Here is a 26,620-nt window from a genome sequence, read left to right on the forward strand (position 1 = left end):
TCAGAGCCCTAACCACAATTGCAATTTTTATTTCTTATTGTTTTATTAAGACCTGTATCTCAAATAATAGCACTAGGAAAGCAGATATCATGTCTACTTTTTGCTCACTATTGTATCCTCAGTACCTATTAGTACAGTGCTTATATTACATATTAACTGCTCAACAAATATATGTTGAATGAGTTAATAAGTCTCACCCTTTACTCCATCTCCTCTAACCAGACAGAACAAGATTTCTTCACCATGTCATTTTGATAAGCTGGTTGTGACCTAAGATAAAATTCTTCACAGGGAAGGTCCTTGTCTTTTCACTAGGAAAATCATTTTTATAGGTTTGTTTGATTATGGAAGTTAAAGCCTATTGGGAGACACCTAGTTTGAGCAAAAAGGTAAAGTAAAGTACTCTGTGTAAGTAACAACAGGAATTTAGATTACCATAATGGCTAATTGGCAGCTGGAGGAAGAAGATTGAGGGCAGCTAAGAGTGGATTGGGGGGGTCCTACAATCAGTAGAGAGTAACTATAGGCCTCGGGACAATAGTTTGATATTGCTGGTTGTACTATAAAGAACTCCCATACTCCAATTAATTGCAAGATATCTAGTAAAAGTTGGTTATGTACAATAGCCTTGTGTTAGTAGTGTTGGTGGGATTCAAAGGAGAAAGATCTATAGGTTCTGTGTTAGGTAAGCTTTTGGTGGAGAGACTTATAGCACCTATAGAATATGATGATGTAAGTGAGATGGAGAGTCTAGGGGAGTAGAAGAAATACAAATCAATTGCAAGAGTGTAAACCACTCAGGAATCTTCAAATTTTGGAGGGATGACTGATTTATGTTCATATCGTGTATGGTCTGGGATCTGAACTATTTAATTTAAATATTAAAGGAAAGAATGCCAAAGACCCCAGAATGCCAGAATTCTTGGATTACCTAGGTAGGAGATATGCATTCTTCTGTAACAGAATTTTGAAGTAAGGAGTGATGTAACTAGTAGAAGGCATAACACCCTGTTATAGGTACTGTTTAACTTCTTGTTTTTGTATTTTCTTTGGTTTTTTTTTTTTTTTGAGTAATAATGGTATGTGGAGAATATGTTCATTTTATGAGTATTCACAATGAGAGGGAAGAATTACGTCACTGGAATTTGCAAGGAAATCCAACAAGCATTTGCTTCATTAAGATATGGCAAGAGAAATATGGGAAATAACTTGTCGAGAGTTCTGGGAGTGTCAGGTAGTTTTGTTTTTGAAATAGGATATTTTGGTGCAATAGTTTTTTTCTCTCATGGTGATTAGTAATCTGATAATTTAACTGGGTGAAAAGTAGTGACTAGTGTATTTTTTTTGATAGAGGAGGTTTTTTTATATTGTGGAGCTGTTGTGAAGATTGTGAAAATATAGTATTAATAGTCACTTAACACCTTCAAAGTAATGTTGCCCTGAATATGACCTTGATGATTAGGATATTTTTTTTTCCCAGTAGATATTTATATTTTCTAGGTTGAATTTCCTCCTGAAGTACGTATATGAGAATGGGAGGCTGTTTTGAACTTACCTTATGAAATAAATTGTGTCTATATCTATACTGATTGCCTTAGTCTCATCTAGGAATTATTCATTAAGGTTCTGATAAGCCAGATAGGAGCCAGAATAGTAATTTCAGATTCTGTAATGCTTCTTTGGCCACCAGGGACTATTTAAATAGATAATATTTGTTTGGGAGGTTTGTGATAGATCTGTTTTTGTATAGAAGCAAGAAATAAATTTTGAGCAAGAGCTAGTGAATCTATAGTTAGCTACTGCATTCTCACTGGTTGATACTGAACCTCTTTCCAGAGAAGGTAGTTTTTTAAGTGGAGAGCGGTTACAGATAATATGTCCTTCTCCACTGGAGAAGCAGTTGATTTCTTATGCATAGACTGAAGAATAAACCTAGTGTTTTTATAGGTAGGGAAGTCAGCTCCTGGTCTTTTTCACCTTGGATGTCAAGCAAAGTCAAACATTTGGAGGCAAGAACTATTGGGAAAAGCATTTTCTACCTATGTGTGCAATTGGAATGACATATTTAAGGTCACTGCCTCTGAACCCATTCTCTGTCATACACTGTCTAAGAAGGAAAATGGTCTTAGACAAAGGCAAGGGCAGGAATGATAGGAAACTATACTTATGAGCGCCGGACACATAGAAGATGCTAAATAAATGGTTTTCTGCTATCCACAATGTGGACATTACATTATTCTTTACAGCCTTCAGTTTGTTTTATTCATTCAAAAATAATTTTGGGGACACCTGGCTGGCTCAGTGGGTTAAGCTGCTGCCTTGGGCTCTGGTCATGATCTCAGGGTCCTGGGGATCAAGCTCTGCATCGGGCTGTCTGCTCAGCAGGGAGCCTGCTTCCCCCTCTCTCTCTGCCTGCCTATCTGACTACTTGTGATCTCTCTCTCTGTCAAGTAAATAAATAAAATCTTAAAAAATTTTTTTTTTATTTTCAGCATAACGGTATTCATTATTTTTGCACTATACCCAGTGCTCCATGCAATACATGCCCTTTCTAATACCCACCACCTGGTTCCCCCAACCTCCCACGCCCCACTGCTTCAAACCCCTCAGATTGTTTTTCAGAGTCACAGCAAATATCATCCTCAATGGGAAAAAGCTTGCAGCCTTCCCGTTGAGATCAGGAACATGACAAGGATGCCCACTCTCACCACTCTTGTTCAACATAGTATTAGAAGTCCTAGCAACAGCAATCCAACAACAAAGAGAAATAAAAGGTATCCAAATTGGCAATGAAGAAGTCAAACTCTCTCTACGCAGATGACATGATTCTTTATATGGAAAACCCAAAAGACTCCACCCCCAAACTACTAGAACTCATACAGCAATTCAGTAACGTGGCAGGATACAAAGTCAATGTCCAGAAATCAGTAGCTTTCTTATACACTAACAATGAAAATACAGAAAGGGAAATTAGAGAATCGATTCCATTTACTATAGCACCAAGAACCATAAGATACCTGGGAATAAACCTAACCAAAAAGGTAAAGGATCTGTACTCGAGGAACTATAGAGCACTCATGAAAGAAATTGAAGAAGACACAAAAAGATGGAAGACCATTCCATGCTCTTGGATCGGAAGAATAAACATTGTTAAAATGTCTATACTGCCTAGAGCAATCTATACTTTTAATGCCATTCCGATCAAAATTCCACTGGTATTCTTCAAAGAGCTGGAGCAAATAATCCAAAAATTTGTATGGAATCAGAAGAGACCCTGAATCGCTAAGGAAATGTTGAAAAACAAAAACAAGACTGGGGGCATCAAAGCTTGATTTCAAGCTTTACTACAAAGCTGTGATCACCAAGACAGCATGGTACTGGCATAAAAACAGACACATAGACCAGTGGAGCAGAGTAGAGAGCCCAGATATGGACCCTCAACTCTATGGGCACATACTCTTCGACAAAACAGGAAAAAATACACAGTGGGAAAAAGAGAGTCTCTTCAATAAATGGTGCTGGGAAAACTGGACAGCTATATGTAGAAGAATGAAATTCGACCATTCTCTTACACCGTGCACAAAAATAAACTCAAAATGGATTAAAGACCTCAACGTGAGACAGGAATCCATCAGAATCCTAGAGGAGAACATAGGCAGTAATCTCTTTGATATCAGCCACAGCAACTTCTTTCAAGATATGTCTCCAAAGGCAAAGGAGACAAAAGTGAAAATAAACTTTTGTGACTTCATCAAAATCAAAAGCTTCTGCACAGCAAAGGAAACAGTCAAGAAAACAAAGAGGCAACCCACGGAATGGGAGAAGATATTTGCAAATGACAGTACAGACAAAAGGTTGATATCCAGGATCTATAATGAACTCCTCAAACTCAATACACACAAAACAGATAAGCATATCAAAAAATGGGCAGAAGATATGACAGACAGTTCTCCAATGAAGACATACAGATGGCTATCAGACACATGAAAAAATGCTCATCATCACTAGTCATCAGGGAGATTCAAATTAAAACTACATTGAGATATCACCTTACACCAGTTAGAATGGCCAAAATTAGCTAGACAAAAAAAAATAATTTTTAAGGGCTCCTGGGTGGCTCGGTTGGTTAGCATCTGCCTTTGGCTCAGGTCATGATCTCAGGGTCATAGGATTGAGTCCTGCATTGGGCTCCCTGCTCTGCAGGGAGCCTGTTTCTCCCTTTGCCTCTGCCTCTCTCCCACTCTCTCTCTCTGTCTGCCTCTCTGTCACTCATGAATAAATAAATAAAGTCTTACAAAATAATTTTTAAGTGTTGCTAAGTAGATACTTTGCCAGGCATTGGGGAAACAAATGACACCTTCTCTGCTCTTGAAGAGCTCATGATCTAGTGAGGAAGACAAGAGTTAAAACTTGAAATTCTGCCTATGGTAAACTCTCAGAAAAAGTGTTTTTTTAAAAATATCCTGATTACCTAGCTTTCAGGCTTAAAAGGTGACTATTTCTTTTGATGGGAAACTCTTAATAAGGAGAAAAGAAAATAATGGTCTTCGTCTTACATTTCAATGTGTACTGAATTATTAATTCGCAATTCCAGTTATTATTCAAAACCTATAATAGCTGGCCGTCCACTCCGCATTCCACACATCTCTTTGTTATTTTCATACTAGAATAGGTTGGAAGTGATATTTATATTCAAAAAAAGAAAGACAACGTTTGAACTTATTCTTTCTATTACAGGTAACCACAGGGTGGATATTAGAGATATTATATTTACTTTGGATGAACTACAGCACCAGTATGAGGGTTTTTGTAAGTGAGCTCTTGTTGCTATGATAAGCTTTGTTTATCATACAAGTTTTAAAGCCTTCTCTGAAACCATTGCTCTCTTAAATTAGGGAGGTAAGGTTTAATATCCTAAATATACCTAATTAAAATTGGTTACATAACTATCTTTTAATTTTCTACTTTTATCTTTCCCTTAGTATTTTTTTTAATACAAAGTAAACTTTAAGACAAAATAGTAACACTGAAAAAAGATATTTAATTTGCAAATCTTGGGTCATTTGAACATCCTGATACTGACAGTTAAACATTTTTAGTATATTCTTCACTGTCATTCATGATTTAGTTCAGTTTTTCTTCATTAAGTACTTTTAAAATCTCTTCCTATTATACATCTTGTCATTCCTTATTCTTTCTCTAATTTGTCCAAGTATCTTTTGACCAATATTATCTATGTATATAATTTTAAGGATTATACAGTTGTAATAAGCTTACAGCAAATAAAACGGTCTCTGATCTGTTCATTTCCTCAGCTTCTCCAGAGGCAAACATTTTAAATATTTTAGAAGATTACTTGACATTTGTCTTCATGACAATAAAAAACATGTTGTAATTTTACTTGTTGATTTTTAAAATTTGGGGTAGATGTAGTAAATTTCCTAATTATGAAAAATAAGGATTTAGCTGTTTTATCTTCCTTATCTTCACCATATCCACTTACTCTTCCCATACCTATCCTCCCATTATAGTTACATGGAAATTTGATTAAGTTTTAATTCAGAATTTATGCTAGTAGGTTTATGTGAACACTGTTCATAGCTGAGCTATATAGTATCTTGTGGTTACTTTTATTTTCCTCAGAAAATTTTTCCCTCTTTGAATTAATAATTGTCTTTTTAATTTATTTGCTTGATCTTAAATATATTTATTTATTTATTCACTTATTTAATTTAAAAGGGAGATGCGGGGGACGGCAGAGGAAGAGAGAGAGAGAATCCTAAGCAGCCTGCATACCCAGCATGGAGCCCAATGTGGGGCTCAGTCTCATGACCTTGAGATCATGACCTGATGTGAAATCAAGAGTCCAACAAATGCTTAATTGACTGACTCACCCAGGCACCCCTATATGCTTGATTTTTTAAATTAAATTATTTTTATTAACATATAATGTATTATTTGCCCCAGGGATACAGGTGTGTGAATCATCAGTCCTACACATTTCACAGCACTGACCATAGAAAACACCCTCCCCAATGTCCATAATCCAGCTACCCTATCCCTACACCCACCCTCCAGCAACTCTCACTTTGTTTTATGAGATTAAGAATCTCTTATGGTTTGTCTCTCTCCTGATCCCATCTTGTTTCATTTTTTCCCTTGCTACCCCCCATAACCCTTGGCCTGCCTCTCAAATTCCTCGTATCAGAGAGATCATATGATAATTGTCTTTCTCTGATTGATCTATTTCACTAAGCGTAATACCCTGTAGTTCCATCCATGTTATTGCAGATGGCAAGATTTCATTTCCTTTAATGGCTGCATAGTATCCCATTGTATATATATACCACATCTTCTTTATTCATTCATCTGTTGTTGGACATTTAGGTTCTTTCCATAGTTTGGCTATTGTGGACAGTGCTGCTATAAACACTTGGATGCATGTGCCCCTTCAGATCACTACATTTGTATCTTTAGGGTACATACTCAGTAGTGCAATTGCTGGGTCATAGGGTACCTCTATTTTCAACTTTTTGAGGAACCTCCATGCTATTTTCCAGAGTGGCTGCACCAGCTTGCATTCCCACCTACAGTGTAGGAAGGTTCCCTTTTCTCCACATCCTTGCCAACATCTGTCATTTCCTGACTTGTTAATTTTAGCCATTCTGACTTGTGTGAAGTGGTATCTCACTGTGATTTTGGTTTGTATTTCCATGATGCCGAGTGATGTGGAGCACTTTTTCATGTGTCTGTTGGCTATCCAGATGTCTTCTTTGCAGAAATGTCTGTTCATGTCTTCTGCCCATTTCTTGATTGGATTATTTATTCTTTGGGTGTTGAGTTTGATAAGTTCTTCATAGATTTTGGATACTAGCCCTTTATCTGGTATGTCATTTGTGAATATCTTCTCCCATTCTGTCAGCTGTCTTTTGGTTTTGTTGACTATTTCCTTTGCTGTGCAAAGGTTTTTGATCATGATGAAGTCCCAGTAGTTCATTTTTACTCTTGCTTCCCTTGCCTTTGGTGATGTTTCTAGGAAGAAGTTGCTGCTGCTGAGGTCGAAGAGGTTGTTGCCTGTGTTCTCAAGGATTTTGATGGATTCCTGTCTCACATTGAGGTCTTTCATCCATTTTGAGTCATTTTTTGTGTGTGGTGTAAGGAAATGGCCCAGTTTCATTCTTCTACATGTGGCTGTCCAATTTTCCCAACACCATTTGTTGAAGAGACTGTTTTTTTTTTTCTTCCCCATTGGACATTCTTTCCTGCTTTGTTGAAGATTTGTTGAGCATAGAGTTAAGGGTCCATGTCTGGGCTCTTTGTTCTGTCCTTCAATCTATGTGTCTGTTTTTGTGCCAGTATCATATGCCTTGATGATTACAGCTTTGTAATAGAGCTTGAAGTCCAGAATTGTGATGCCACCTGCTTTGCTTTTCTTTTTCAACATTCCTCTGGCTATTCCTGGTCTTTCTGACTCCATATAAATGTTAGGATTATTTTTTCTATTTCTTTGAAGAAAATGGATGGTATTTTGATAGGAATTGCATTAAATGTGTAGATTGCTTTAGGTATCATAGACATTTTCACAATATTTGTTCTTGTAATCCATGAACATGGAACATTTTTCCATTTCTTTGTGTCTTCTTCAATTTCTTTCATGAGTACTTTATAGTTTTCTGAATACAGATTCGTTGTGTCTTTGGTTAGGTTTATTCCTAAGTATCTTATGGTTCTGGGTGCAATTGTAAATGGGATTGACTCCTTAATTTCTCTTTCTTCTGTCTTGCTGTCAGTGTATGGAGATGCAACTGATTTCTGTGCACTGATTTTATATTCTGACACTTTACTAAATTCCTGTATGAGTTCTAGCAGTTTTGGAATGCAGTCTTTTGGGTTTTCAACATAAAATATCATTTCATCTGCAAAGAGCGAGAGTTTGACTTCTTTTCCAATTTGGATGCTTTTAGTTTCTTTTTGTTGTCTGATTGCTGAGGCTAGGACTTCTGGTACTACGTTGAATAGCAGTGGTGATAGTGGACATCCCTGCTGTGTTCTTGACCTTAGGAGAAAAGCTTTCAGTTTTTCCTCATTGAAAATGATATTTGCTGTGGGTTTTTCATAGATGACTTTGATGATATTGAGGTTTGTACCCTCTATCCTTATACTTTGAAGAGTTTTGATCAAGAAAGGATGCTGTACTTTGTCAAATGCCTTTTCAGCATCTATTAAGAGTATCATATGGTTCTTGTTTTTTCTTCTATTAATGTATTGTATCACATTGATTGATTTCCGGATGTTGAACCAAGCTTGCAGCCCAGGAATAAATCCCATTTCATTATTGTGAATAATCCTTTTAATGTAGTGTTGGAATCTATTGGCTGGTATTTTGGTGAGAAATTTTGCATCCATATTAATCAAGTATATTGGTCTGTAATTCTCCTTTTTGATGGGGTCTTTGGTTTTGGGATCAAGGCAATGCTGGACTAAAAAATGAGTTTGTTAGCTTCCCTTCCATTTCTATTTTTTGGAGAATAGGTATCAGGAGAATAGGTATCAATTCTTCTTTAGATATTTGGTAGAAGTCCCCTGGGAAGCCGTCTGGTCCTGGGCTCTTGTTCGCTGGGAGATTTTTACTGACTGCTTCAATCTCCTTACTGGTTAGAGCTGTGTTCAGGTTTTATATTTCTTCCTGGTTCAGTTTTGTTAGTTTATATGTCTCTAGGAATGCATCCATTTCTTCCTGATTGTCAAATTTGCTGGGGTAGAGTTACCCATAATATGTTCTTATAATTGTTTGTATTTCTTTGGTGTTTGTTGTGATCTCTCCTCTTTGATTCATGATTTTATTTATTTGGGTCTTTTCTTTTTGATAAGTCTGGCCAGGGATTTACCAATCTTATTAATTCTTTCAAAGAACCAGCTCTCAGTTTCGTTGATTTGTTACTGTTCTTTTGGTTTCAATTTCATTGATTTCTGCTCTGATCTTTATGATTTCTTTTCCCCCGCTGGGTTTAGGCTTTTCTTTGCTGTTCTTTCTCCAGCTCCTTTAGGTGTAGGGTTAGGTTGTGTACTTGAGACCTTTCTTGTTTCTTTAGAAAGGCTTGTATTGCTATATATTTTCCTCTCAGGACAGCCTTTGCTGTTTCCCAAAGATTTTGAACAGTTGTGTTTTCATTATCATTTTCATTCATGTTGCCATGAATTTTTAAAAAAATTCTTTAATTTCCTGGTTGACCCATTCATTCTTTAGTAAGATGCTCTTTAGCCGGTATGTATTTGAGTTCTTTCTAAGTTTCCTCTTGTGATTGAGTTCTAGTTTGAATATTGTGGTCTGAAAATATGCAGGGAAATTTCCCAATCTTTTGATAACAGTTGAGACCTGAATTGTGACCCAGGATGTGATCTTCTGGAAAATGTTTCATGTGAACTAGAGAAGAATATGTATTCTGTTGCTTTGGGATGGAATGTTCTGAATATATCTGTGATGTCCATCTGGTCCAGTGTGTCATTTAAGGCCTTTATTTCCTTGTTGATCATTTACTTAGATGATCTGTCCGTTTTGGTGAGGCAGGTGTTAAAGTCCCCTACTATTATTGTATCATTGTCAATGTGTTTCTTTGATTTTGTTATTAATTGGTTTATATCATTGTCTGTTCCCATGTTAGGGATATAGATATTTAAAATTGTTAGATCTTCTTGTAGGACAGACCCTTTAGGTATGATATAGTGTCTTTCCTCATCTCTTATTGTAGTCTTTGGCTTAAAATCTAATTTATCTGATACAAGGATTGACACATCAGCTTTCATTTGATGTCCATTAGATAAAATAGTTTAAAAATGTTAAAATAGGAAATAAGAAAGGTTAAAAAAATAGAGTGAGAAAAAAATTAAATTAAAAAAATTAAACTTTGAAAGACTAAAGGATCATGAGAAAAAAACCATAAATTTATGTTGCTTCCTCCTAACTCGGGAGTTCTGCTGTTCTCATTGATCGGTGAACTTGGTCTTGGCTGGATATTCTTGCTGATCTTCTGGGGGATGGGCCTGTTGCAGTGTTTCTCAAAAGTCTTTGCCCAAGGCAGAATTGCACTGTCCTTACCGGTGGCCAGGCTAAGTAATCTGCTTGGGTTCACTCTCAGTAGCTTTTGTCCCCTGAACACTTTTCTTACAGCTTTGGAGGATGGGAATGAAGATGGCGGCCTCCAAATCTCTGGCCCGTAGGAACCAAGAGCTCAGCGCCCCACTCCTCAGTGTGCCCTCAGAGAAAAGCAGTCAATCAATCCCATCTCCCTGGTCTCTGGCCCTACTTTGAGCTCACTGAGCCTGTGACTGAGAGTTTCTATCTCTGGTGCATGGCCCTGTTTGGACTCCAAACCCAACAATTTCCTGCTGCATGTTCCCATGCTGCTGCTCCCAGTGGAGGAAGGGGGCTCTCACTGGAACCTCCACTTGTGGGGTCCCTGCTTGAAGACCAGTGGTCTAACTGTGCCTTGGATCATGGTTTAAGGTAACACTGAGCTGAGAGCGCACTCCTGGGTTCTGTCTCTGCAGCCAGCTTCCCTGCTCCAATACCCGTGAGCTCTGCCACACTCAGGCACCCCCAGTCTTTCTGTGACCCTGGGGGTCCTGACACCACACTGTCCCCGTGAGGACTCCACCCCACTTTTAGCCTCTGGAGCGACATCCCTCAGTGGAGCAGACTTCTAAAAGTTCCTATTTTGTGCTCTGCTGCTCTCTCACTTGCTGTGAGCCAACTCCTCCCCCTGTGGTCTGTCTTCCCATTGCTTCACATTCACTTCTCCACATGTCCTACCTTCTGGAAAGTAGTCAATTTTCTGTTCCTAGAATTGCTGCTCTTCTCTTCTATCTCCTGTTGAGTTTGTAGGTGTTCAGAATGATTTGATAACTACCTAGCTGAACTCCTGGGACCTGATGATATTTCAGTCTCCTACTCCTCCACCATCTAACTCCCCTCACCCCCCTGGATCAAGTATTCTTAGCTGCATATTTTTATTATTTAGCACCCTGAATATATCATGCCAGTCCTTTCTGGCCTGCTATGTCTCTGTGGATATGTCTGCTGCCAGCCTAATGTTTCTACCTTTGTAGGTTATGGACCTCTTGTCCTGAGCTGCTTTCAGGATTTTCTCTTTGTCTCTGAGATTGGCAAGCTTCACTATTATATGTCGAGATATTGATCTATTTTTATTGATTTTCGAGAGGTGTTATCTTTGCCTCCTGAATGCCTGCTTCCACCCCCAGATTAGGGAAGTTCCCTGCTATAATTTGCTCCAACATACCTTCTGCCCCCTCTCTCTTTCCTCCTCTTATGGGAGCTTAACTATTCTAATACTCTTTCACCTGATTATATCACTTATCTTTTGAATCCTCCCATTGTGATTGAGTAGTTTATCTCTCTTTTTCTTGGCTTCTTTATTCTCCAACACTTGGTCTTCTATATCACTAATTCTCTGTTCTGCCTCATTTATTCTAGCAGTTAGAGCCTCCATTTCTTATTGCATCTTATTAACATCCTTTTTGATTTTGACTTGATAAGATTTTATTTCTCCAGAAAGGGATTCTCTAGTGTCTTCTATGCTTTTTTCAAACCCAGCTAATCTTTTATAATCATTATTCTGAACTCTACTTCTGACATCTTACTTACATCCATACTAATTAGGTCCTTGTCAATTGGTACTACCTCTTGTTCTCTTTTTTTGTGGTGAGATTTTTTGTGTTGTCATTCTATCCAGAGAAGAATAGATGAATGAGAGAACAAAATGCTAAAATGGCAAAACTGCCCCAGAGAAATATACACTAAACAACGTATATATACGTTGTTTGATAGGAGGAGAGAGAGACATATATATATATCTCCTCCTATCAAACAACATATATATATATATACAGAGATATATATATGTCTCTCTCTCCTCCTATCAAACAACGTATATATATATACGTTGTTTGTTTCAGGTCTCTTCTGGTTTGTTTAGTTTTTTATATATATATATATATATATATATATATATATATATATATATGAGAGAGAGGAAGAAAGAATATAGAGAGAGAGGTGAGCAGAACAGAGCAATACATTGGATCCTCTGTGTGTGCTTTGGTCTGTTTTTTAGAAGAAACTATATCCCAAAATTATAAAGAAGGAAAAGGAGATATGTGTGTATATATATGTGTGTGTGTGTGTGTGTTTATATTATATATTATATTATATGTATTATATATTATATATAATAAATCCATAATATATTTTATTTTATGTATTTATATGTTAACTCATATTATAAATTATAAATTATAATATACATCATATAAAATTATATATATTATATTATGTAATTTTTATATATCTTGATATATAATATACAAAATAGATTCAAAAATAAAATACATTGAAATGATAGAATGTAACTATAAAGATGAAAATTATAAAAGACTTAAAAAAAGAGAATATAATCAGGTAGGTAAAGACAACAAGGCAGTATACTAGATTCTGTATGTATTTTGGTATGTCTGTTAGAAGAAACTGTATTCCAAAATTGTAAAGAAAGAAAAACTTATGTATATATCATTTCCGTTCAGCATGAATAACTTCTTTTAGTAAATTTTTTAAAATAGTAAATCTACTAAAAATGAATTAGCTTAGTTTTTCTTCATATGAGAATATTTTTATTCTCTTTAATGCCTGAAGGATATTATCATTGGATATAGGACTCTAGGTTTACAGCTTTTTCTTTCAGTATTTTTTTTTATATAATTTTTTATTTTTTATAAACATATATTTTTATCCCCAGGGGTACAGGTCTGTGAATCACCAGGTTTACACACTTCACAGCACTCACCAAAGCACATACCCTCCCCAATGTCCATAATCCCACCCCCTTCTCCCAAACCCCCTCCCCCCAGCAACCCTCAGTTTTTTTTTTTGTGAGATTAAGAGTCACTTATGGTTTGTCTCCCTCCCAATCCCATCTTGTTTCATTATTCTTCTCCTACCCACTTAAGCCCCCATGTTGCATCACCACTTCCTCATATCAGGGAGATCATATGATAGTTGTCTTTCTATGCTTGACTTATTTCGCTAAGCATGATATGCTCTAGTTCCATCCATGTTGTCGCAAATGGCAAGATTTCATTTCTTTTGATGGCTGCATAGTATTCCATTGTGTATATATACCACATCTTCTTGATCCATTCATCTGTTGATGGACATCTAGGTTCTTTCCATAGTTTGGCTATTGTGGACATTGCTGCTATAAACATTCGGGTGCACGTGCCCCTTTGGATCACTACGTTTGTATCTTTAGGGTAAATACCCAATAGTGCAATTGCTGAGTCATAGGGCAGTTCTATTTTCAACATTTTGAGGAACCTCCATGCTGTTTTCCAGAGTGGCTGCACCAGCTTGCATTCCCACCAACAGTGTAGGAGGGTTCCCCTTTCTCCGCATCCTCGCCAGCATCTGTCATTTCGTGACTTGTTGATTTTAGCCATTCTGGCTGGTGTGAGGTGATATCTCATTGTGGTTTTGATTTGTATTTCCCTGATGCCGAGTGATATGGAGCACTTTTTCATGTGTCTGTTGGCCATCTGGATGTCTTCTTTGCAGAAATGTCTGTTCATGTCCTCTGCCCATTTCTTGATTGGATTATTTGTTCTTTGGGTGTTGAGTTTGCTAAGTTCTTTATAGATTCTAGACACTAGTCCTTTATCTGATATGTCGTTTGCAAATATCTTCTCCCATTCTGTCAGTTGTCTTTTGATTTTGTTAACTGTTTCCTTTGCTGTGCAAAAGCTATGAAAAACCCACCACAAATATCATTCTCAATGGAGAAAAACTGAAAGCTTTTCCGCTAAGGTCAGGAACACGGCAGGGATGTCCATTATCACCACTGCTATTCAACATAGTACTAGAGGTCCTAGCCTCAGCAATCAGACAACAAAAGGAAATTAAAGGCATCCAAATCGGCAAAGAAGAAGTCAAATTATCACTCTTCGCAGATGATATGATACTATATGTGGAAAACCCAAAAGACTCCACTCCAAAACTGCTAGAATTTATACAGGAATTCAGTAAAGTGTCAGGATATAAAATCAATGCACAGAAATCAGTTGCATTTCTCTACACCAACAACAAGACAGAAGAAAGAGAAATTAAGGAGTCAATCCCATTTACAATTGCACCCAAAACCATAAGATACCTAGGAATAAACCTAACCAAAGAGGCACAGAATCTATACTCAGAAAACTATAAAGTACTCATGAAAGAAATTGAGGAAGACACAAAGAAATGGAAAAATGTTCCATGCTCCTGGATTGGAAGAATAAATATTGTGAAAATGTCTATGCTACCTAAAGCAATCTACACATTTAATGCAATTCCTATCAAAGTACCATCCATCTTTTTCAAAGAAATGGAACAAATAATTCTAAAATTTATATGGAACCAGAAAAGACCTCTTTCAGTATTTTTTTAAAAAGATTTTATTTTTGGGGCACCTGGGTGGCTCAGTGGGTTAAAGCCTCTGCCTTTGCCTCAGGTCATGGTCTCACGATCCTGGGATCTAGCCCCACATCAGGCTCTCTGCTCAGCAGGGAGCCTGCTTCCTCCTCTCTCTCTGCCTGCCTCTCCACCTACTTGTAATCTCTGTCAAGTAATTAAATAAAATCTTTTAAAAAAAAGATTTTATTTTTAAGCAATTTCTATACCTAATGTGAGGCATGAATGTACAATTCTGAGATCAGGAGTCCCATACTCCACTGACTGAGCCAGGCAGATGCCCCTCTTTAAGCACTATAAAATTTTATTTCTTTACTTCTGGATTCCACAATTTCTGATGAGAAATCTGATATTATTCAAATCATAAAATGAATTGTTTTTCTCTAGTTGCTTTCAAGGTACTTGTCTTTAGTTTTTGGCAGCTTGATTTGATTTGTTTGGGAGTAGATTTTTTGAGTTTATTCTATTGAGATACATGGTGCTGCTTGAATCTTTTTGCCAAATTTGTAGGGTTTTTTTGGCCACTATAACTTCAAATATTTGTTCTCCATCACACTTTTTCCTGTTATTCTGAGACTCCACTGACACAAATGTCAGCCCTCTTTCATATTGCCCCACAGGTGTTTGAGACTCTGATCATTCTTTTTTTCCTCTGGTTGTTCAGATAATTTCTATTGATCTATCTTCAAATTTATAAAATCTTCCTCTAATGATTCCATTCTACTATTGAGCCTGTCTGGTAAGTTTTTTTCTTTTTTTCCTTTGGTTATTATATTTTTGAGCTTTAAAATTACCATTTGATTCCTCTTTATGTCTTTTATGTCATTTTCAATCTTTCTATTAATTTCAAAAATGTTTTTCTTTGTATGTTGGAGCATTTTTATAATAGTTGCTTTGAAGTCTTTATCAAAAGTTCCAACATCTTTGTCATCTTGGTTGTGTTGGCATCTATTGATTGTCTTTTCCAAAGCAGATTGAGATTTTCTCGGTTCTTCATATATGAAGTGATTTGAATTAATATCATGGACATTTTGAATATTAAGTTATGAGACTGTGGATCTTAACTCCTATGGAAAATGTTGACTTGTTTTTGTAGAAATTTGACTCAGTTTGGTTCAGGCTACAAGTTTCAATCAGTTTTCTATGTTTAGTAGTTTCAATGTCAGTTTGTTTTTCACAGCCTTTACAGTACTATTCAGATATGTGGGACATCCGGTAGCCCACCTGGGACCTAGATGGTGGTTTATCCTGGAGTTCAGTTCTCAGAATTTATGGTATACTGTTTAGTATCAAATCCATGTAGCTCAGGGTGAACCCAGTGTTATGAAGATACTTTCCTGAGCTGCTCTCCCTTCACAATTTACTTGGTGCTTTATAGTCTCCTAGAGCTCCTTTAAATAATGTTAGATTTGGTTCTGATGCAGCTGAATTACTTGGAAGCAGTTTGGTCCTTTTGAAGCTTGCTTTTTAAAGCTTTTTAATGATGATCACATAGCTGCTTTTAGGCTAACTTAGCTCTACTACTAAGGCAGCATTCTTCAGATGAGTCTACTGGAGGCCCCATGTATTATATGATCTTTCTTCTCTGGTTGATGGGATCAGAAATCATTCTCAGTTCTCAGGGAGCTACAGGAATTGTCCTAACTACAATTTTCTGGTAATTCTCTCCTTGTCCTTGGGTAGTATCTTCTAATGTATGTGCAGATTAATACCCAGCCAAAGAGTTAATGCTAATCTCCAGAACTCAGCAGTTCTTTCTTCTTTGGTACTCTACTCCCATATTCTAGATTCTTTAGCCTTCCTCATATCTCTCTTATCTTATCTCTCTTTCCTCTACTCATTCAGACCAGCATGCTCTGTTCAGGTTTTACTCTCTTATGCTATGACATGGAAACTACTTCCAGACAGTAAGCTGGTACAGTTGTAGGGTTTCTAGCTTGTTTCCCTTCTTTAGAGGATTATTTAGTCCTGTGCTGCTTATTGTCCAATGTATAAAAACATTTTCATCCCACATAAATTGTCCAGTTTTTTAGTTATTTAAGTTTTGAGGGTAAAGTTGGTCTCTATTGCAGTGTCTTAGCCCAAAGCAGAAGTGTCAAAGACTTTTTTTTTTTAATCCATTCACTAGCCTATTTCTTTTTGATAGAACTTAGAGATCCATGTCACCATCTTTAAAGTTTTCTAAACTTTTTACACCTACAACTAATACAATGTTATATGTCAATTTAAAAAAATGAATTAATTTCAAAAAAGATTTCCAGACATTGAAAATCCAAATATTTTCATTTTTCATTTTAAAACACACTAAAGTTTTAATTTTTGTTTTAAAGGTTTTATTTATTTATTTGACAGAGAGAGATCACAAGTAGGCAGAGAGGCAGGCAGAGAGAGAGAGAGAGAGAAGCAGGCTCCCTGCTGAGCAGAGAGCCCGATGCTGGACTCGATCCCAGGACCCTGAGATCATGACCTGAGCCGAAGGCAGCGGCTTAACCCACTGAGCCACCCAGGCGCCCCTAAAGTTTTAATTTTAATTTTAATTTTTCTAAGTGAAATTTTAATTTTTCTAGGTAAAATGACTTCTTAGTCAAGATTACTGCTACTCTGTTGGAAGTTTCTTGTTTTTCTTTGACTTTACTTGATGATCTCATAGAGTTGTTTTGATGACCAAGTAGTATAACATTTGAAATTCTTTAAAATGTGTTATTCAAATGTGACATACTATTCTGAGCCATCAGGTGAACTTTATAAATGAAGCCCTAGTGAGATATTAATTTTTTCTAGAAATGTTATTTTATATACAGTTATTTTCCCCCCACAAGTACTGAGAATCTTTAGAAGAGTAAATATTTGTATTCTGATTTTATAAATAAAAATTTCCATACTACAACTTCCTTTTAGTTTGGTATGCCAATAACTAAGGGAATTGTAGCTATATTGACACATCAGCCTATTATCTTTCAAACCTGACAAAGAGTGGGAAATGAGAACTATGTACTTTAGGAGGCTGTCACTTTTTGATTTAGTGTAACTTTGAATAGCTTTGGATGGAGAAACTTAAATCTATTAAACCAGAAGATTATATTTAACCTAGTTAATAGTTCAGTCTTTTGGTTATTACCTCTGTAATTTTTTAAACATATTTATTTTATATTTAAGCAACTGATAATTTGTTGAAGAGCTTCAATGAGGTCTTAGTTATTTAAAAAATTATTTCAAATTTTGCAGGTAAATGAAATAATTAACTATGTTTCTCTTGCTTAGCAATTATGGAATGGTCAGCCTTGGATGAATCTACTTCTAACAGAAAGTTATCAAATATTTCAGAATGCTATCTACAGTATAGGAAGAAAAGTGCTTTATCTTCCAGACTATTTGAACCATCATTATTCCCGAAGTTAAATGGAAAAAATCTCCAATATCATAAAATTATGGAGGATAATGATTACCTTGAATATAAAAGATCAAAAAATCCTTTGCAAATAAAAAAATTCCCAAGTGGGATTAATAGCAGCAATATAGGATTCCAGGAACTATATTCAAAGGATGGCATAAACTTTAAGAAACATTCAGAGAAGATTGAAATTCATGACTCAAAGTCTATACCACATAACCTGAAGAGGATTACAAGCCTCAAAAAGTCTCTGGATAAAAGTGATATATTTAGGATCCCCAGACTTCAGAAGCCAGATGTGAGAAGGCATTCTAGCCCCCTAAAACAGGTTTCATCAAAGGAAAAAACTGCAATGAATGCTCTGGGTCAGTATCTTATATGTAAGTCAAAATCTAGGTCCTTGAGTTCTTGAGTTATCAAAGAAATGAGCTGAATTAATCAGTTATTAGATAGTTGTATGCATTTCAGTTGTCAGTACTTTTGAGTAACTGCCACTTCTGGTCTATTAGGCCAATGCATATAACACTGTGGTTTTGACTGTTGTGCTTTTCCAGATGCTCCCTTTTTCAGATTCCTAACTTTGACCAAGAAGCTTACTCAGTAATTAACCGGACTGACTCAAGTTCCCTAGAAAATAGAAGGCCTGTTTTCTTTTGGAAATGGTTATTTTATCATTTACTTAACAAAGTAGGTAGGAAGTCTATGTGAAATATTTGCTCAGGTTCTGTAATTTAAAGCTATGGTATCCATATCCCATATGATAAGATAATGCTTCAGATATTATTTCCTATGGATGTGGGAATATCAAGAGAAAATTAATATTATACATCTCAGCTGCCCTGGGCTTTATAGTCTTCCTCAAAGATAAGTAAGGCTTAAAAAGAAAAAAGATAAGATTTCCCAAATGATACATGTTTTCGTACTTTTGTGATACCTCTATCACAGAAATACTGCATATAGAACTTAATTAAATACTCCTTCCTGTAGTCCTTGACTGAAGTTACTTAAGTTATGTTTATTTTCTTTAAAGAAACATAGTGACCTTTTTATTGCACTTCATATTATGTGTAATTGTTAAAATGAGTGCTTAGTGAAATATTAATGATTCATACACAGTAATGCATGTTTTCAATAACTCAGTTGGAAAGGGAGTGTGCTCTATTAAGGAGGCACAACGATGTTTGTTTGAGTCCTTTACCAATGCCCTACTATTACTCTGTGCCTCATTCCTATTTCTGAGTTCTTTATATTCCAGGAAGAATTAAAAACCTATGAAATGTGTTAGCCTGAGTTAAAGAAATAGCCTAGAGTTAAAAGAATAATGGAATAGTAAGCATTTACCCAGTGAGTAGAATACTGTGGAAGAAAGTGGTTATTTATCTTCCTGGTGTCACTAAAATCAAATCACCTACCATTGCCATGCTTCATGTTCTGTGTATAGAGAAGTGTGAAATATGGTATGACTTCCAAAATAAACTGGTAATTGAACGTCTATGAAATGTGACTGTCACTTGATTTACATTTTAAAAATTATTGACTTTTCATTTAAAAATAATTTTTAAATAATAATAATTACACAAAGGTAAAGACATTTTTATATAGTCTTCATCTAGTTTTCCCAGGTGTTAATGCACTGAACAAGGAAATTAACACTGATATAATATTATTTACTACTCTGAAGACCTTATTTGATTTTTTTCATTTGTTCCATAAATGTTCTTTTTAAAAAATTGACATACAATGTATTATTTGCCCCAGGGGTACAGATCTGTGAATCATCAGGCTAACACATTTCATAGCACTCACCATAGCACATACCCTCCCTAATGTCCATAACCCAGCCGCCCTATCCCTCTCCCCTCCCCCAGCAACCCTCAGTTTGTTTCATGAGATATCTGGTTCAAGGTTTCATCCAGGATCTCAGATTACATTTAATTGTCATGTATCCTAAGTCTCCTCAGATCTGGGATAATTTCATGACCATGGCACTTTTGAAGAGTATTGACTAGTTATTTTGTATAATGTCCCTCATTTGGATTTTTCCTTGTATTTATTCATGAATAAGTTCAGGTTATACATTTTTGGCTGGAATATCACTGAAGTGATATTGTGCCCATCTCAGTGCAGGATATCAGGGGGCCCATCATGGCCATGCATATCTGCTTCTAAAATGTTAACGATTTTGAAGATTGTGAACGGAAAGTATGGTAGACCAGTGGAGCACTGAGCATTATACGCAAACAATGAATCACAGAACACTATATCAAAAACTACTGATGTACTATATGGTGACTAATGTAACATAATTAAAAAAAAACAAGAAGAAAATAATAAAGTGATGGGAAGGGCACAGAATCTCATTTTTTGCTTGGAATCCTAGAATTTGAACACATTAGTGTTATGATCTCTTGAACTCATATATTATATTTTAATCAGAACCAAGCAGCATTGGCTGAGCAACTTGAACAGGTTGTTCCTCCAAGCAAATAGTTCATAAATGCTTATAGAATTTTCAAGATTGTTTTCTGTTTGAACTACAAGGGAAATATTTACAACAGGAATATGAAGAAAAAGCAGTCCTGTGAAATAATAAGTAGATAAAACTTGCTTTCTGATTACTAGATAAAGATTTTGGGTGCTAATTGTTGCTTAAGACACATAAATCCTGTAGCTGAATAGTACTTTACATTTTGTACATTTAGAAAACATCTGTGAAGCTATCCATAAACTCCAAGAGAATTACATTGCTGCAGAAGAACTTCAGTCCATTTTGCCTTCACTAGGAATTACTTTATCAGACAAAGAGCTCAAGAAGATTGTGACAGATACTACTCAGAATGGTGAGACTGATAATGCCAAACTTCTTGAGAAAATTAGGTAGTTTTATGGATAGTATTAAATGATGGAATAAGTTCATTCAACTAATAATGGAGCAGAATGGGCCATGCTAAAGAAGATTCTAAAAGAACAGATATAAATATGGAAAATAGTATTTTTTAAAAAAGTTGCTGGAAAGTCTGACCTAATGGATTGGTTTGGAGGAGCTAGGCCTTTTATATCTCAATTGTTTATGTGGGACTCCATGACTATCCCTTAGCTATACCTTCTAGTTTGGAACATGTACTGTGGAAGTCTGATCCAGTTGTAGGGAGGTTTAGGCAATAAAACTACAATATCCAAAGGGTACAAAAATCTCTGAGCAAATAGCCCAAGGATCCAAGAAGAAATCATCGGAGATTCCAAAATGGAAGAGGAGTGCTACAGCTAGGAATTTAGGGCTATGCTACTTAAACAAAAAGGCAGTCAGTTAGCATCTAGAAGATGTTAAATGGCATATCCCAGTCACCAGCCTAAGTTCAAGGCAGAGTTTAAGTTTCCAGGAAGGGTTGTTGTATTAGAGAAGTTGTTTTATCATTAAATAAGAACTGCCCATAGCAGAAGTTTAGTTGAGGAGAAGGCAGAGGCAACATTTTGGGAAAAGACTGACTTGGGAATGTCTTAGAAATGAATTCTTAGAACCTAAGCAAAATTTCCTAGCTAAGGTAAATAGAAAAGAAGATTTGTTTTTAGAAAAAAAAAAAATCTCAGGAATAGGTGCTACTAAAATTTTTGAGCCCTTTCTTTTCTTTTCTTTTTTTTTAAGATTTATTTATTGGACAGAGAGAGATCACAAGTAGGCATAGAGGCAGGCAGAGAGAGAGGGGGAAGCAGGCTCCCCACTGAGCAGAGAGCCCAATGCAGGGCTTGATCTCAAGACCCCAAGATCATGACCCAAGCCGAAGGCAGAGGCTTAACCCACTGAGCCACCCAGGCACCTCTATTGAGCCCTTTCTGTTACTTATCCGGATTGGTATGATCACTGTGGAAGCTTTGTACCTAAAAATAGATAGTTATTTGGATCAGCTGGATGTAGGAGGTAGAGATGGGGACACTTGGGTCTGTAAGGAGTGGTTAGTATTGTCAAGGTGTCTTAATGGGAAGCATATTGAGTGGGTTTTCATGATGGTATGAAATAGACTCTAATTTCTTATGGTCCATCTGTATGGGCACTTTTCCTTTTTCCTATATCTATCAACAACTGAGTACCTAACTCAGTCCATTGCACTTTATCATAGATATTTAAAAATTGTTAAGTAATTGTTGAAATGAACTGACCTAATTTAGAAAGACTCATCTAGGGAAACAAAATATGAAGACTCCATAGGATGATGATGAAGTGAAGGAGAAGTAATTCTTTCTTAGTTGTATTAAAAAACAAAATTACCGTTTATGCAAAAACATAATAATGCATAATCCAACACTTTATTTTACAGAAAGTGGAATGGTGAACTTAGATGACTTTATGAATGCTCTCTCCATGGAGCAAAGTCCTCCTGAATATGATGGTAAGTGGGAAGTTTATTTTAAAATGATTTGGAGGAAAGAAACAGGTTGAAAAGAGTTAGATTCGACTGAACTGAGTTTGCTTTTTGGATAGATACTTAATAGTCCTGAAATTCTCAGGCAAGCCTTTTGCCAGTTTGTTAAAAACTTGCCCTGTCAAGGTAATAATAGCTAACTTGCTTACTTCCCAGAGTTGTTATGTGGATTTTAAAAACTGTAAAGTACTACATAAATGTAGAGTAATAGTAAGGAAATGAGATGAAATAGGTAATTAGCTACATTCTTAGCAATTGATGGGTAATTTGATTTTTATTTTTTTAATACTTTTTTCCTTTATTTGTGTGAAAGAGAGAAAGAGAAAAAGACAGCACAAGCAAGGGGAGCGACAGGCAGAGAGAGAAGTAGGCTCCCCACTGAGCAAGGAGCCCAGTGATGGGATGGTGCGGGACTCTATTCCAGGACCCTGGGATCACAACCTGAGCTGAGTCACCTAGGTGTCCCTGATTTTTAATTTTCTGTAAAGGACTTGTTTAAATGAAACATTAGTTTGGTTTGCCTTTGTTTTAGAGCATTTCTAAAAACAATTCTATTGATGTACAATTTACATACATAAAATTCACCTGTGCAATTTTTATGAAATTTACAGACATATAACTATAACTACAATCCAGTTTTTAAAAAATTTTTCCTTGCAGTCATTTTATTTTTTATACAAACAATTAAATATTTTTCAGCAAGATTAAAAAATAAAAGATAAGGCTTATTGTTCATATTTCCTTTTATATATTCATATGCTAAAGAAGAAAGATAAGCTTTTTGTTTCTTCCTAAAAGATTTCTGAGAGAAGGGAAAATTCATCCAAAGGAAAGATTTTCTATTATACTTAGATAAAAAGTCTCATGTTGGGGCACCTGGGTGGCTCAGTGGGTTAAGCCTCTGCCTTTGGCTCAGGTCATGATCTCAGGGTCTGGGATTGAGTCCTGCATTGGGCTCTCAGCCTGCTTTCCCCTCTCTCTCTGTCTCTCTGCCTACTTGTGATCTTTGTTAAATAAATAAATAAATAAAATCTTTAAAAAAAAGTCTCATGTTAAAAGCTACTTCATCATTTGTCCTTTTTTTTTTAATTTATTTTTTATTTATTTTCAGCGTAACAGTATTCATTATTTTTGCACCACACCCAGTGCTCCATGCAATCTGTGCCCTCTCTAATGCCCACCACCTGGTTCCCCCAACCTCCCACCCCCCTGCCACTTCAAACCCCTCAGATTGTTTTTTAGAGTCCATAGTCTCTCATGGTTCACCTCCCCTTCCAATATCCCCCAACTCCCTTCTCCTCTCTAACTCCCCATGTCCTCCATGCTATTTGTTATGCTCCACAAATAAGTGAAACCATATGATAATTGACTCTCTCTGCTTGACTTATTTCACTCAGCATAATCTCTTCCAGTCCTGTCCATGTTGCTACAAAAGTTGGGTATTCGTCCTTTCTGATGGAGGCATAATACTCCATAGTGTATATGGACCACATCTTCCTTATCCATTCGTCCATTGAAGGGCATCTTGGTTCTTTCCACAGTTTGGCGACCATGGCCATTGCTGCTATAAACATTGGGGTACAGATGGCCCTTCTTTTCACTACATCTGTATCTTTGGGGTAAATACCCAGGAGTGCAATTGCAGGGTCATAGGGAAGTTCTATTTTTTTTAAAAGATTTTATTTATTTATTTGACAGACAGAGATCACAAGTAGGCAGAGAGGCAGAGAGAGAGAGAGAGAGAGAGGAGGAAGCAGGCTCCCTGCCGAGCAGAGAGCCTGATGCAGGACTCGATTCCAGGACCCCGAGATCATGACCCGAGCTGAAGGCAGCGGCTTAACCCACTGAGCCACCCAGGCACCCTGGGAAGTTCTATTTTTAATTTCTTGAGGAATCTCCACACTGTTCTCCAAAGAGGCTGCACCAACTTGCATTCCCACCAACAGTGTAAGAGGGTTCCCCTTTCTCCACATCCCCTCCAACACATGTTTCCTGTCTTGTTAATTTTGGCCAATCTAACTGGTGTAAGGTGATATCTCAATGTGGTTTTAATTTGAATCTCCCTGATGGCTAGTGATGATGAACATTTTTTCATGTGTCTGATAGCCATTTGTATGTCTTCATTGGAGAAGTCTCTGTTCATATCTTCTGCCCATTTTTTGATATGATTGTCTTTTTAACCATAGTCTCTTTCTCTTCTTCTGGGACACAAGTGTTAGATTTTTTGTTTGTTTGTTTTTTGTTTTTGAGAGAGAGAAAGGAGCAAGTGGGAGCATGACAGGGGGTTGGGGCAGAGGGATAGGGGTAAGCAGACTCCTGGCTGAGCAGGGAGCCTGATGACAAGCCTGATGGGGGCTTGATCCCAGGACCCTGAGATCATGATCTGAGCTGAATGAAGTCAGATGCTTAACCAAGTGAGCCATCCAGGTGCTCTCTTAGGTTGTTTTTATATTCCTACAGGTCTCTGAAATTATTCCTTCTGTTTTGTTTTGTTTTGTCAGTTTTCTGTGTTGTTCATGGGGTTATTTCTATTTCTGTTTCATAGTTCATTGATACTTTCCTTTCTCTCCTCCCTTCAACTCTTGAGTCCATCTGCTGAGCTTTTTATTCTAGTTATTGTATTTTTTAGTTATGAAATTTCCATTTGGACTTTGTTGGTGTGTGTTGGCTCTCTCAGTCTTCACATACTGGCCCTAAACAGGAAAGACCCTCACCGATCAGTCCAGCAGATATTCTCTGGGCCTCTATGGACTTTTTCCTTACCCAGGCTCCAGGACTGACAAGACACATGCCAATTCTTAAAAAGCTGAGGTGCTGAATGCATGAATAAACTCTTTTCCTCTTTGGGGGCAGGGGTAGACTAAGAGTTGGGAATTTTTTTTTATTAATTTTTTAAATTTATTTTCAGCATAACAGTATTCATTGTTTTTGCTCCACACCCAGTGAAAAGAACGGCTCTCTATACCCCAATGTTTATAGCAGCAATGACCACGGTCGCCAAACTGTGGAAAGGGTTGGGAATTTTAATTTGCTCTGTACTCAGCAGAAGAGAGGATCACTGGCATCTGCCAGCCCAAGCCACCACCTTTATTCATTCTAAAGAACTAGACTGTACTAGAATCATCAGAGCTCCAAGATTGGCAAGACAAGAGCCGGTCTTCTGAGAAGGCCTTTTGGAAAAGTTGGACTGGTGAATATGTGAACCAATGGCTCCTTTCCCTTGGGTGAAGCTGGGAGCTCTTCTGGATCATAAGTGTTGCACTGGGGGCAGGCTCTCCAGCTTTTGCAGGAGGTTGTCCCAGATCTTACTGCCAGCTTCAGTGCATCTGGTTTTGCCTTCTCTTGGGCTGTAAGAACCTTTCAGTTAGTTTCTGATTTCTCACAAAGGGAATTTATTTTTGAATTTCTACTGAAGCAGTGTGTTAGACTTCCTATTGAACCATTATGCTGATGTCACTCGTCAGCTCTTTACTTTTAAATGAAAATTTCTTTCACTTTCACAAGATAGGAACATGTATCTTATACATATTTATGTATAAGAATCATTTTTAAGAGTCATCTAATTCAGACATCATTTTGATCATTTCTTTGTTTAGCGTAATGATTTCCAGTGATTGCCTAAAATTGATTAACTCCGGATAACGGCTTTAATGCCCTCCACTTCCCAGCTTCCTCACTTTACCTATTCTAATCTATTAGGGAAAGTATTTGAATTTAATTTTTTCCAAAGTTTACATACACCCACCCCCACATCTGTCAGCCCCCTTAATAATGCTATATGTTTGCAAGTTATTTTAAGAAAGCTTTCATTGCAGTAAAAATTTATCTGTTTAATGAATGGAATACTGCCCAAATTTGTGAGGCATATATTCAAAAGTATTATAAAAAGGCATGTAGAATAGTTATTTCCAAGTAATAATACTTATATATACAGAAGATAAACCAAGATAAATTAACCAAAGACTGAGCCATAGAGTCAATGAAACCTTACCCCATTCATCATTTGGGATTGAGGGCTTTCTACTTCTATTTCTGCTACCGAGAAACATACTACTAGGAAATTTTAAATTATTAGAGAATTAAATGAGGAAATTATATAATATTTATGTTCCTATGTGTTCAAATTGCAACTAAATTGGCACTTCCTTAGATACAGAGACTATAGCAAAGTAGAATATGTTTTTGGCTCTGATTTTGTACCTTATTGGTTTTCCATACTATTAAAGATTCTGGTACTTCTTTTTATACATAACATTTCTGAAGTTCTTGTTTGTTAACTTAGTGTTAGAACTAAAA

At 36.5% G+C, this 26,620-nt stretch overlaps 1 protein-coding gene across 2 annotated transcripts in view; it reads left to right on the plus strand.

Annotated features, from left to right (window-relative positions):
• The window catches only part of EFCAB13 (EF-hand calcium binding domain 13), a 242,789-nt gene that overhangs the window by 43,041 nt on the left and 173,128 nt on the right, over positions 1-26,620 (plus strand). For both annotated transcript variants that reach the window (XM_032320157.1, XM_032320158.1), the window contains exons 10-13: positions 4,738-4,809; positions 17,777-18,271; positions 20,609-20,746; positions 22,220-22,291. In XM_032320157.1, the coding sequence (XP_032176048.1) occupies positions 4,738-4,809; positions 17,777-18,271; positions 20,609-20,746; positions 22,220-22,291 (777 nt within the window). The remainder of the gene's footprint in view (positions 1-4,737; positions 4,810-17,776; positions 18,272-20,608; positions 20,747-22,219; positions 22,292-26,620) is intronic.

Source organism: Mustela erminea, chromosome 18 (assembly GCF_009829155.1).
Source record: "Mustela erminea isolate mMusErm1 chromosome 18, mMusErm1.Pri, whole genome shotgun sequence".
NCBI classification, from domain to species: Eukaryota; Metazoa; Chordata; class Mammalia; order Carnivora; family Mustelidae; genus Mustela; species Mustela erminea.